Source organism: Nerophis lumbriciformis, linkage group LG08, assembly GCF_033978685.3.
Source record: "Nerophis lumbriciformis linkage group LG08, RoL_Nlum_v2.1, whole genome shotgun sequence".
Lineage (NCBI taxonomy): Eukaryota > Metazoa > Chordata > Actinopteri > Syngnathiformes > Syngnathidae > Nerophis > Nerophis lumbriciformis.
In genome coordinates, this window is record NC_084555.2 from 24,181,527 (window position 1) to 24,196,179 (window position 14,653).

General features: G+C 38.3%; 1 protein-coding gene across 2 annotated transcripts in view; it reads right to left on the bottom strand.

Moving 5' to 3' along the window:
- pxdn (peroxidasin) overlaps positions 1 to 14,653 on the bottom strand; it is a 106,422-nt gene that overhangs the window by 72,225 nt on the left and 19,544 nt on the right. For both annotated transcript variants that reach the window (XM_061968511.1, XM_061968512.1), the window contains exon 2: positions 2,538 to 2,609. In XM_061968511.1, coding sequence (XP_061824495.1) covers positions 2,538 to 2,609 — 72 coding nt within the window. The remainder of the gene's footprint in view (positions 1 to 2,537; positions 2,610 to 14,653) is intronic.

A 14,653-nucleotide genomic window follows, 5' to 3' on the forward strand; every position in this document is an offset into this window, starting at 1 on the left:
CGCCTTCAGGACTTCGGCTCCTGATTTTCTGTCGGTTTCAGTTTCTGCCACTGAAAAGCTTCACTGCAGGGATGGTATTGGCTTGGTGATGAGCGGTGCCTGGGTTCCTCCAAAAATGACGCCTGGCATTCACGCCAAAGAGTTAAATAATTTGCCTCATCCGACCAGATAATTTTGTTTCTTATGCTCTGAGAATCTTTCATGTGCATTTTGACAAACTCCAGGTGGACTTCCATGTGCTTTTTACAAAGGAATAGCTTCCGTTTGGACACTCTACCACAGGGGTCCCCAAACGTTTTGACTCGGGGGGCCGCATTGGGTTAAAAAAAATTGGCCGGGTTGTGTATATATATATATATATATATATATATGTATATATATATATATATATATATATATGTATATATACATATATACATTGTCTTTATAATCCGTTTTGTCATTTAACATCAATTAACATTGATGTTCATCAACATTTCACATTGTCACGTTATCGATGGGAAAATTCATTTTTAGACAATATGATTGGCCTAAGCGGCTAGGAGACACCGAGAGTAACAAGCGGTAGAAAATGGATTAGAAAGGAAAGATTAAAAAAATACAAAAAAAATAATAATAATAATAAAATATATATATATATATATTTTTTTTTTTTAACTTGGCGCTTCCCGTGGGCCGCATTTTGGATGCTGGGGGGCCGGATCCGGCCCGTGGGCCGTACTTTGAGGACCCCTGCTCTACCATATAGGCCTGATTGGGGGATTTCTGCAGATATGGTTGTCCTCCTGGAAGGTTCTCCTCTCTACACAGAGGGATGCTTTAGCTCTGACAGAGTGACTTTCGGGCTCTTGGTCACCTCCCTGACTAGAGTCCTTGTCCCCTTTCTCAGTTTAGATGGCCAGCCAGCTCTAAGAAGAGCCCTGGAGGTTCCAAACTTCTTCTATTTACAGATGATAGGGGCAACTGTGCTCATTGGGACCATCAAAGCAGTAGATATTTTTCTGTATTCTTCCCCCGATTTGTGCCTCAAGACTGTCCAGTCTGAGCTTTACAGACAATTCCTTCGACTTCATGCTTGGTTTGTGCTCTGCCATGCCTGACCTCATTTTTGAGCTTCATGGCAAAGACTGTGAATACTAATGTACTTGTGATTTCTTAGTTTTTTATTTTTAATACATTTGCAAAAATCTTAACAATAACATTTCACATTGTCATCATGTGGTTTTGTTTGTAGAATTTTGAGAACAAAAATGTATTTATTCAATTTTGTAACACGGCTGTAACATAACATGTGGGAATACTTTCTGGATGCACTGTATTAACTGTATTTTTTGTATTTATGGTGAGAATCGATGTGACACTACCAGTCACTCAGCCAAAGTGAAAGGCAAAACTGAATAAATAACAATAACAGACAATCCACTCAAGTCCTCATCAAACAAAACCCAGATTGTGACGTCAATTTGAAAAAGAAAAAATATTTTTCATTTCAAGTCTGACAGAATGCAGTCTTTCTGCAATCAGGTGTAAAGGGTACCTAAGAATGTACTGTACTCACCCTTCACATCTAAAGTCAGAAATGTTTAGTTAAATGAGAACGGCGTGGTGCAGTGGAAGAGTGGCCGTGCGCAACCCGAGGGTCCCTGGTTCAATCCCCACCTAGTACCAACCTCGTCATGTCCGTTGTGTTCTGAGCAAGACACTTCACCCTTGCTCCTGATGGGTGCTGGTTAGCGCCTTGCATGGCAGCTCCCTCCATCAGTGTGTGAATGTGTGTGTGAATGGGTAAATGTGGAAGTAGTGTCAAAGCACTTTGAGTACCTTGAAGGTAGAAAAGCGCTATACAAGTACAACCCATTTATCATTTATTTATAACTCTGTTGCACGTTCCAGTTCTGTACACTTCCCCTCCTTTGGCAGGGCATGATTGGTCACGCACAAAATAGCCAAGTCACAGAATGACTTTAACACGATCACTCTTCGTAATTATAACAGCCAATATGAATGAATAAAAAAACTCTAAATAGTACAAAAGTTGAATACAGCAGTGTTTAAGTGATAATAGCGTAAGTAAACAGGTCAAACACAAATATTCAGTGTAGTGCAGGACAGCAGGGGAAAGGAAAGCGAATCTTGCCCATGTCTGACACAATAAGAAAGACCGATAATGAGTGAACTTTATGTGATGTACATTCTAGTGTCAATATTCAAACTATTCAAAACTTACAACTGCTGTGTTATGCATGCCCTTAAACTGCAAAGAGACAATTAACTAACTATTTAATGATTAATGGTCTTCTGTATTAGTGGGAAAATCAATTCATCCACATTTACCAAGCTGACCTACCTACATGTGTGTAAGTACAACACAGCAAACATGTTGGTGTGATTTTCTGCGTAAAACAAACAACTTTGAGTGAAGGGAAATCTATCCAAAATAAGTATATTTTCAAATGGCTACTTGTAGAAAGCCATTTAGGTTGAATGTTTTTTGTATACATGAAAAATTAGAAGTGTGCATGCACAACTAAACTTACAGTGTGTTGAGGTTCTTCAACCGGCTAAAAGATCCAGATTGTAAATCCTTGATTTTGTTGAATCTCAGATCCCTGCAATGCAAAAGGAAACATCAATTATATTCCAGGAAAATGACACTGAAAAAGAAAGAATATTAAGTACAAATGTCATGTCATGTAATGATCATGGAGGATAATAGACCACATGACTCATCTCACAAAAATGCTATTGTCAAGCTTCTAATCACTAAGGAAACATTTATATAACATTTGCCCCAAAGATAATAACCACAAGGCTTGCCATAGGAATTGCGGCATCCCTCTCAATGAACCCCTAATTTAAAAAGGATGTGGAATGATGACAGAGTTCCTGCAAAACATTTCAGTTCAACAGTCGAGTTACCCTGGATTTCCACAAAATGCAGAACGACTGCTGAATGACACCGCCACCTCTCTCTGCCATCTGCCAATCCTCACCACCAATCTGATGTGGACTGTTGTGGCTCTGCCGTGCAGCAAAATAAGGCGGACTTTCACTAGATCTCACGAATCTGCGCATAATCACCCGATAAGGGGAGTTGTAGTAAAGCGAACCACAAACAGTTTATTCTGTCCTTCCAGAAGAGCAGAAGCAAATAAACCCGGTCCTGCTATTCGAGATACCCAGTGGCTGCTGAATGGCAACACCGCGGAACGTCTTTGAGTTTTGCTGTCCATCAACTCCCACAGGCAGGCGTCTGTGACGGCACTCACTTGACTCGTGAAAAAAACAAGTTTATTTTAGTATTTGTAGCAAGCAACAACGCAGAAGTAACATCCCTGGCGAGCTTTACACACACACACACACACACACACACACACACACACACACACACACACACACACACACACACACACACACACACACACACACACACACACACACACACACACACACACACACACACACACACCTCATTCAACTGCCGCTAAACACTCCGCTGCTTTCTCTGCCCCCGAATCAGCTGGTATTTGAAACAGGCCCCCATATAGCTGTCCAGGATGTGCCTGTAATGTGATTCTTTGATTTTGGACCTCCAAAATAAAAATGTCCTCATCCATTTCTGTCAACGAGGTGAAATTACGCCTCAAAACCTAATAACATACATTAGTGATCGAACTGGACAAATTCTCTTTTAGTAGGAGGTAAGCAAACATGTTACAAAGGCTCCTAATTTGTCTGCTGATGTATGTAGTAACATATTGTCATTTCTGATCATGAGGGGCACGCTGTAGAAAATGGACAGATGGATGGATGGATGATTTAACTGCTTGTTCATTTATTGTTAATAACTGGTTACTTTCTGTTTTAACATGTTCTAGCTACACTTATGTTAAAGTGTAACAGATGTAAGCACTTATTCTTCTGTTTGCATATTTTACATTAGTTTTGGATGATACTATAAATTTGGGTATCGATCCAATACCAAGTAGTTACAGGATCATTCATTGGTCATACTTAAAGTCCTCCTGTGTCCAGAGATGTATTTCCTGAGTTTATGAACAGTAACAAAAATGTCCAAATATGATGTGATAAAAAAAAAAAAAATTCATGCAATCGACTATATACTGCTCTTGTACGTGGTATAGTTACAGTCGACATTGGTATAGATCAATCCAGTTGTTTACATTTAGGAGCGCTAGCTTGCTGTTGTGTCGTAAAGCATGTGAAGTTATTCCTCGTCCTGCAGGGATGCTACTTATAAAAAAACGTAGTTTATTTGTCGCCATGGAGGCGAGGATTAGTGATTTAGAAGTAGCTAAAACATTGTGAAGGGACGATAGCCGCTAGCTAGGTAGAAGGTGAGAACTCTGCATTGCATTCCCCGGCGCTACACGATCGCTGCCCACTGCTCCTCAAGAGAGGATGGGTCAAATACTAGAGTAGAAATGGAAAGAGTCCGCCGCCGACACGGCGCCATTCTGCAGCTGTTGAAATCTGAGGTTATAAGTCACAGGATATAATTCACCACCTTTATATCGGTACATTTGAAGTGACAGAGTCATGGAAAATGTTTGAAGAAAAAAAAAATCCCCTCACACATCTGTTCATGTTAACCCTATATTATCTAATGATACAAAGTCCATGTTCACACTGCAAGCTATGATGCCCAATTCGGATTTTTTGTTAAATCCAATTGTTTTATGTCGTCGTTCATGTTACCCAAAAAATGTACCTTCTGTGTATGTCAAATGTGAACAGAATGCATCCATGAGCTGACGCTCATATGCACAAAGCATGACATCACACATGGAGCCCTGTGTTTAGTAAGTAAACATAGCCCCGATTCCTGTAGGTGTCAGTCCTTGCATATTTATGGCAATTTCAAAGAGTTTGTGCAACCGCAGTAAACATTTATTATTTCACGTAGAAAATAAGAAGGCATGAATTTTAGCTATGGTAGTTTGTTGGGCTGCGGAGCACTTGCTGCCAAGTCTTTACCAAGAAGTGTGTGGGTAAGAAGACAGAGCAGTAGGACATTGACACAAGTCCTCCTATATTTCAATCCCTTCTGAAAGTCATCTTTTCGCCACTGTTTTCTGCTCCTTCGTCCACTATTTACTTTCGTGCTTGTCTGTTTTTTCGGAGAATTTTGACATAGATGTCACCTTTCGATGACAAATGGGTTGGATGAAGGCAAAGGAAAATTAGAGTAGACAAACATTGAAATGTATCTACTCACCCTAACCTTAACATCCTAATCTGCATCCCACCCAGATACGAAAGCAATATGAAAAAGGCTTAGGTCGGATTTAAAAAATAATAATAATTGTACTGATCTCATGGACATGAGAAAAAAAAATCAGATGACTGTCTCAAATGGGCAAAAAAAATCGGAATTGACCTGCAGTGTGAACATAGTCCAAAACAATGTTTTGTTCAACGCGGTCAGAAGTGTTAATTTAACAATAACTTTAGTTGTTGTAGTTGGCAATGATGTAAAAGTGTCCTGCATTCAAGTGGGAGGTGGACTGTGCAGCCACCGTCTCTGAATTATGTATATTTAATAAAACTGGTACCCAAATGAATAGAAGCAACTTATGACACAGTGCAGATTTACAATACTAAAATCTACAACTACAATAACTCATATCGATCATTAATATTTTTGCAAATTTATATATTTTTTGCAGCTCTAGTATTAGACTGGTATAACAGTCTATGACAGTGGTTCTCGAACTATTTTCATCAATTACCACCTCAGAAAAAATGTTGCTCTCCAAGTACCACCTACGTTAAAATACAGTAGCGCAGTAGGCCAAAGTAGTCATTAAAAACAAGGCAGAGGTGATCTATAAAATTAGTCTAAGTATATATTTTTGACCTCTGTAACATTACACACAGTTTGAATACAGGAATATAAAACACTGTACTTTAATCAAGTGATTCTTTGGTGTACTGCTAGATAGACCCGCATACCACGAGTAGTACCACAGTTTGAGAATCCCTGGTCTATGACACCACGCTGAAGTAGGTGACAAAACAAGCATTTGCATGAAGAGTATGAAGGGACAACATATTGCACCTTCTATTGAAATCTTTGTGACCTTAGTAAACAAAACACGGGGTCACTGCCAAATTGCAATTGTGATAAGGATGTTCTCCATTGAAATGTAATCAAACACACTCCACGCTCCATTTGTGCGGAAGGCGGGGTATATCATGGACAAGTCGCCACCTCATCACAGGGCCAACACAGATAGACAACATTCACACTCACATTCACATACTGAGGCCAATTTAGTGTTTGAAGGTGGGTGAAAGCCGGAGTACCCGGAGGGAACCCACACAGTCACAGGGAAAACATGCAAACTCCACACAGAAAGACCCCAAGTCCAGGGAGGCAAATGCAATCTTTTTGCTATGTTTATCCAGCAGCCTATTTCAATGTACACACAACAGGGACAGCACAATAAACAACTTTCAAAGGTTTTGCTCTCTAGTATTTCTGAGATAATATGGGCCCAATAACAAAATCAACTGACTTCATAGCCAGTCAAATCTGCATAGGTCACTCTCTCTGTACTAGCCCCTACACATATGGATCCAATCAAAGTGAGAGAAACGTTTTCATGTGCTGACTTGTTTCATATAGAGTTAGTTTGGACATTTTATCAGCTATATGAATAGTGTTATTTCTCGGGAGTGTATTTAAAAAGTTTAACATCCGTGTGCTGAGAACCATAGCCACTTATAGACCACAACCATTTCGGCAGATTATAGCACTTAGAAAATGTCAAACTGTCAAATGTGTTGTAAATGGAGGCAAGGGTCCTCGGTGGAAAAGCGTAAGAACCACTGAGGTGTGAAAAGGACCACCACCCTTGGGAAAACAAGGTAACAGGCCCAAGATGAAGAGTGCACTTTCCCGGGCATGCTGAGGCATTGACAGTCCCGCCTACGAACCTCTAAGAAGGCATGCAGAGAACTACATGCTGGTTCAAGCAGCACCAATCTAATGCAGTCCTGAAGACATAAGCACCATTTCTACTGAGGGTTAGAGTTCCTGAATAAAATAAAGCACCGGGATTATCTGCATGGTAAACAGCAGATTTAAACCAGTTTACAATGAATAATTACATTGTTGTTTATAGAATTGGTGGAAAGTAAATTTTCACATCAATGAAAAAAAATCCATTAGCAGGAAGGATGACCGTTTTGTCATTCAATACGCTAATTGATTACGATTATGGAAGTTGATCATTAATGAACTTTAGTGATCACATACACAATGAACAGTGACATTTCTGTATGCTTTTAATCCAACCTCTTGAAGATAGTACAAATCTACCTTGGTCTGTGAAGCATCCCATTGTAGGCAACACTGGGGCTTTTCAAAAGTTCAACCGCACCTTCTTCTTACGAGAAGATCAGAAACCATAAACCAATGATAATGGTTTATTACAATACCACCAAAGAAAGAAACAACAACTTGGACAGAGTAATAGGAACCTACAATAATAGCAAGAAAGATATGTGCATTGTCGATAGTTTCATGTTCATTTCCGTTTAGTTTGGAACTGTCACTCGTCAATCACAAGGCACATAAATACAAACAACCATTCACACTCACATTCACAGTATGGGCAATTAGAAAGCTAACACGCATGTTTGTGAACTTTTGGAGGACACCTCACACAAGCACGGGGGAAAAAGGTTTGTACAGTGGGGTCCCATGTGGTAGGGGCTGTTATTGGCAAAGATTTTACAATACTATACATTAGAGCTGCGACTATTTTGACAGTCGACTGGTCATCGACTATTTTGACGATGAGTAGACTAATCAGATTTGAAAGCGTACACATATTCAGTGGCTCTAATTTAGCCGTCAACTTTTAAATTCGGCTTGAGTTATTTTTTAGGCATGTGCTTCCTAACAACAAAGATGACTAATTCATTTAAAAATATGTATTTAGACTGTAACTGTGCTACTCATTCGGCTGTTACAAAAATAAAAATAACTATTAAACATTAGTGTATTTTGAAGCAAGGACAGGCGAAGTGCTGAAGAAACTATGTATAATTTTTATTTAAAAAAAAAAAGAACAGTTAAAATAGCAGCAAACAAACAAACAACAAAACTGTCCAACTTCCTCAAAAAGAAACAAGTATTTGGTGATGATGTGTTTAAAAAGCTGCACATTGGTTTATTGTTGATTATTGATTTAGCTCCTGGCATTTTTAGCAATCTACTGTAATAAGACTCAATTTATAGAATTGTATCATTGATTAATTCTTAACATTTTACCTATCTAATAATTTGTATGTTTAATCTTTTATGATATCGCCACATTTGTGCTTAATGTTTTGTGTGTGCGTTGTGTACATGTGTGTGCATGCGCAAGATTGACTATTGTTATTGTGCTTTTCTTCTTTGCAATGCAATTGAATTGATTTAGACAAGGTTTAGCTGGCAGACTTTGGCTAAAATGACAGTTATTTTTTATACAACTTAGTCAAACTTTTTGGCTAGCTAGCAAAGGTACAAGCTAACTATCTTACCGAGTTGTGACCTCATCCTCTAGATCAGGGGTGTCAAACTCATTTCAGCTCAGGGGCTACAGGGAGGAAAATCTATTCCCACGCGGACAGGACTTGTAAAATCATGGCATAATAACTTAAAAATAAAGACAATTTCAAAATTGTTTCCTTTGTCTTAGTTCGGCCAAAAACCGAACACGCACATTCGGAAAATGTACACATTACAAATAATCTTCTTGGCAAAAAACTTCAAGTTTGTTGAAATTTCTGAGTAAAAAAATGGTGAAGTTTCAAAACACCATGAAGAACACAATGAACTTAGACTTTGTCTCAGTGTATTTACAAAGCCATTAAACTTTAAGCACTTCCTGTTTAGCATTCTCATGTTGGCAGTTAACCATTAAAGACGTGTTTGGAAAAGTAACCGAGTGTTTCCTCAAACCGCTGCATTGGTGACATCCACTACTGCCACAACACTTTCGTTTATCATCATTCAAATATTACAATTATAATATAATCAAAACAATTGTCAAAATGACACCATATTAGCTGAAATAAAGGTAACATAAATATAAACTTAACCAATGTGTACATGGTAGATTTAAGCATAAAATAAAATGGAACAAACCACAAATGTAGAAACACATTTTTACAATGGAGTTCAGAGTGCTCATTGTGCTGTCAACAAATTGCGACGCTGCATGGAATTTCAACTACAAAGATGATGGTCATGTTGACTTATATTTTTGCATCTTACCGTTTCGTTATTTTATCTGTTGAGTGGTTAACGTACAATAAAAAAAGGTATTGTGCGTCGCTACAGCATTAGCCAGCCACAACAGGAGCAGCTGATTGCTTGCACCTGCGCTGATTGGAGTAGCGGCAGCCAATCCAAAGGGCGCTTAAAGTCAGTTTTAAACAGTGTGATGTGGGTTACACTGGAATTACTATTGCGACATCCAGTGGACACATTTAGAACAGCAGTTTCTTTCATTGAACAAATTGCAGCTAATTTTTATATTTGGCAAACTCATTTTGCGGCCGCGGGCCGGATTAAACCTGTTCGCGGGCCTGATACGACCTGTGGGCTGTACGTTTGACACCTCTGCTCTGACATTCCCCCGCTTTAAATGCTCCCATATTACAGGTGTAGTGTTATTAAAAACAAGATCTGCTTTGCAAAATCAGCAACATATTAATGTTTTAACAAGAATAAGAGTTTCCCACCATTTAAATGTTTTCTCCTGCTATGTTGGCGTTGTTTTGCTCTCCACCGGAAAAACACAAGTGATGACGTCACGACTATTGTCGATTAGATGACAAATGTTATTGTCGATATTTGTCAACGAATCGTTGCAACCCTACAACATATATCACAATACTTGAGTCAACAGATAATTATATATTGAGATATTGAAATATTCCATATAGTTCACAAAAAAATGTCAATTTAGCCAAAATGAAAAGTTGCATATACAGTACGTACACTGGATGACAGTAATAATTAAAAGGTACAAACAGAGTAAAAAAATCTATGTAATTCATCCATCCATCCATCGCTTGTCCCTTTCGGGCAAATGATCTATTTCTATTTACTGCAATTGTACAGAAATTGGATTAAACTTCTTGCCAATAAAATGTCCAACTTTTTAAAGGGGCTGTTTGGAACCTCTATGCGGCTTCCTAGCGTATTCCACCCTCTTTCGGCTTTAAGCACATTTAACTACCCTGTCCTAAACTATGCTCCACGTAACTGCTCTGCTGGTTCCAGCCAAGCAGTGTACTGTATTTCACCTGAAAAGTTTCACAATATCAACAATCAATTTCACTCTTTTTACTCTATTGTGCCCATCCCTATTTAATATCAAATATTATTTTCCTGCTTAATACCTAACTATTTAAATAATTAACAGTTAATAAACATTTTTAAAAACAAGCTGTGATTTACAATGCATGGATTTGTTTTACATCCAGCCACACGTAAAATCAATTCCGACTCACTGATTGAATGTGTGTTAATGGAAGTGGATTTCAAAAATGCGTCAGCGAGGATAAGTTCTAGCTTTCAGTATACAGGTTTTTTTTGTTTTCCTGTTAAAACCCCGTAATAAAATCACAAGATGCGGGTAAAAAGTCTGCACGTGTCCCTTGAGGGTCAATAAAATAAGTGCGGTCAGGAATATCAAATCAAATCAAATCAAATCAACTTTATTTATAAAGCACATTTAAAATTTACCACAGGGGTAGCCAAAGTGCTGTACAATGAGCAGGTTAAAAGATAAAACGAGTACCGAGCAAACACAACACAACACAAACAGAACATGATAAAAAATAAATAATTAAAATAGAATTAATAAAAACATAAAAACATAAAAACAGGATCACAGCAGGTGTATTATGGGGCGCCATTGCAGGATGGATATCACTCAGTGTTAAAAGCCATGGAATAAAAGTATGTTTTTAAGATATCCTCATGTTTAAAAAAATAAACAAAAACAGACAAACAATAAGACAATAATAAAACTAAAATAGAGATGTGTGTTGACAAGGGGAACTTTATGTTCTTCTTCGTGCAGCAAACTGAGACTGAAACCGCATCGCCTCTGCAGGCTGCAGACAAGTAGTGCACTCCATTTTGCCTTATTTGCTTAAAGACAAACAATCCATTGTTATGCTGATTCGTATTTTTCTCGACAAGTGATATAGGTGACACAGGGTTGCATATCAAAAAAAGATTCCTTACTACAAAACATCTGAGTATTAAAATTCTGAAACTGTTATCTGGAAGAGAAAAATACTACATGTGTGTTGTTTGAAAGAAAAGACTGACTGAGCAGGAGATATGACTTCTTCTTACATGTGGTGTCAATGAAATGTTAGAGCATGTCTGTAAAAATGTTGTTTCTGATCTTGAGCGAGTTGACATGAACTTCGATGATTGCAATGACTGTGTTTCGATGCAGAAAAGGCTGAATCAAGTCAAGTTGAGCGTTGTCTGCAGCTGTAGGGAGTGTTTGATGCATCAGCTCTTTGTGAGGGGGAGGGATGGAGAAATTCATTTGGCAGGAGTTATTAGTTAATAACATAGTTGGTGCAATGATGTTAGAACACATGTTATTGAGTGCATGCATGCTTGCAGGGAGTGATACGTGTAATCAGAACATGTTGGCATGCTAAATAACATAACATATTCATCACTTTATAGGAAAATCTTTCGGGCTTGCCAACAGCTGGATGCTGGACCATAAAATGATTAGTTTGCAAAGGACAACTGGTTTTATGACACATCATCCATTTTTCTGATACAAAAGGTATGGCAAAGGGGGCTAATACAGTAGATCCCCACTAGTACCTTGGGTTTAGGTTAGTGAAACGCAGCAAATATTGGGGGTACATATAAAAATCCTTAAAAATATTTTTATTTATTTATTACTATCACATATAATGATGTGAACATTTTTTATTGCGGTTATTGTTACCAAAATTATCATAGTTATCAATAGTATTGCGGTGTTGTTGAATGTGCTCAAACAACAGTGAAATCTTTTGACCAAGTAATTTTTTTTTCTTAAACTATATAGTGTTTGAGTCTTGGTATACTATCTGTTTTAATGGCTATTAATGGTATTTTATCTGTTTTAATAAAAGCTTGTATTGTTTTAAATATTGGTGAATAAATACCGATATTTAATAATACAAATAATTATTGCAATATTATTTATTATTTCTGGCGGGCATTGTTGCTTTCTATTCTGTTCAGCGATCCGTAAAAAACCCTGCATCTTGTACTCCTGAGTATAGAGTGATCACTCTGTTTTAAGAGAGCACAGCCTGTAAGTTCAATGTGCACAATTGAATAGCTTAGTTTCTCAGACAGCAATGTGTTTATTAGGGGTGTGGGAAAAAATCGATTCGAATTCGAATCGCGATTCTCACGTTGTGCGATTCAGAATCGATTCTGATTTTTTTTTAAATCCAATTTTTTTTTAAATGTATTTATTTATTTTTTCATTTTTATTTATTTATTTATTTATTTAATTAATCAATCCAACAAAACAATACACAGCAATACCATAACAATGCAATCCAATTCCAAAACCAAACCCGACCCAGCAACACTCAGAACTGCAATAAACAGAGCAATTGAGAGGAGACACAAACACGACACAGAACAAACCAAAAGTAGTGAAATAATAAAATTAATATTATCAACAACAGTATCAATATTAGTTACAATTTCAACATAGCAGTGATTAAAAATCCCTCATTGACATTATCATTAGACATTTAAAAAAAAAAAAAAAAAAGAACAATAGTGTCACAGTGGCTTACACTTGCACCGCATCTCATAAGCTTGACAACACACTGTGTCCAATATTTTCACAAAGTCTTTTTTTTTTTTTTTCATTTAACAGTTAAAACAAATTTACATTATTGCAATCAGTTGATAAAACATTGTCCTTTACAATTATAAAAGCTTTTTACAAAAATCTACTACCCTGCTTGCATGTCAGCAGACTGGGGTAGATCCAGCTGAAATCCTATGTATTGAATGAATAGAGAATCGAATTATTTACATTATTTATAATCCAGGGTGTGGAGGGGGGCGCCGGATGTAAGTGTCAAAAAGACAGCCAAAAGAGTTTGATATGAGAATAAATCTAAAGTTAAAATATAGGGTAGAAATGCACCCATTTGAGATAAGCGTCTCGACAGACGTCACAATATTTGGACAATGATGACGAAAACTGTTGTCTCTGTCGTGTCCGTGTGTCGAAAATTGTTATGCGCTTATTTTTTTATTTGATTTTGTGCGTGGCATAGATTTGCCGTGCGCAGATGACGTTTGAGCAGGCACGCACCTTAGCGGCTGCGCTAGCATCACAGCTAACGTTAGCCATGCCGCTACCTCGCTCTCTGCTGGGAGAGGGCGTATACGTATGTGACGTATGACGTGACAGTATGTGACGTATGACGTGACAGTATGTGACGTGTGTAAGAAGGTGCGCTCGCTGTCTGTGAGAGGGAGACACAGGAAAGAGTGAGAAGAGCCTGTCGTGTAATGCCAGCAGCTAAAAGCAACTGCGTGAGAATTGCGGATGTGTTGAAGGTGTGCTGGAAAATGCGGAACGGAAATTACGGAGCAGCAGAAAAGTGGAATGTATTATTTAAATAGGTGCGTTGGAAAACACGGACCGGAGTTTTTTTTTTAAAACTGGATCTGGATCGGCATTTTGCCATGCCTTGCCGATACGCAATTTTTGGCAAATATCGGCAGCCGATCCGATCCAAATATCGGATCGGGACATCCCTAATGTGTAATAAGGAAAAATAAATAAATGTGTGTATGTATACATATATATGTATGTATTAGGGTTGTACGGTATACCGGTATTAGTATAGTACCGCGATACTAATGAATCATATTCGGTACTATACAGCCTCTAAGTACCGGTCCCCCACCCGTCGTGGTCGTCACGTCGTCTCATGCAGACGATCGTATTCGGCACGCAGCACACACACACGCAGTACTTACAAGCAGACACAGTTTATAGACAGAAAAGGGAGAACGGACTAATTTTGGCTTAATACCTAAAGATAAAGGTGAATATATAACCCTGAAACGCCCTCAGGAAGAGGTGCGGTGTTGTAACTACTTCAAAATAATGTATCCTTGTCTCCATGGAGACAAATCAAGTATATTTATTTCAAGTATCATCCCTGTAAGACGAACAATAGCTAAACATTCTTCACTACACGCCACAGCACACCGGGGTTATGAAAATGATGTGTTAATAATGGTCTATAGTTGACAGAGTCAAGACAACCCTTCATTATGTCCGATTAGTAACCATTAAGACGATCATCTTAACTTTGAACACACTGCATACAAGTGAATACCTACTCAGTGGCCTTGTGGTTAGAGTGTCCGCCCTGAGATCGGTAGGTTGTGAGTTCAAACCCCGGCCGAGTCATACCAAAGACTATAAAAATGGGACCCATTACCTCCCTGCTTGGCACTCAGCATCAAAGGTTGGAATTGGGGGTTAAATCACCAAAAATGATTGCCAGGCGCGGCCACTACTGCTGCCCACTGCTCCCCTCACCTCCCAGG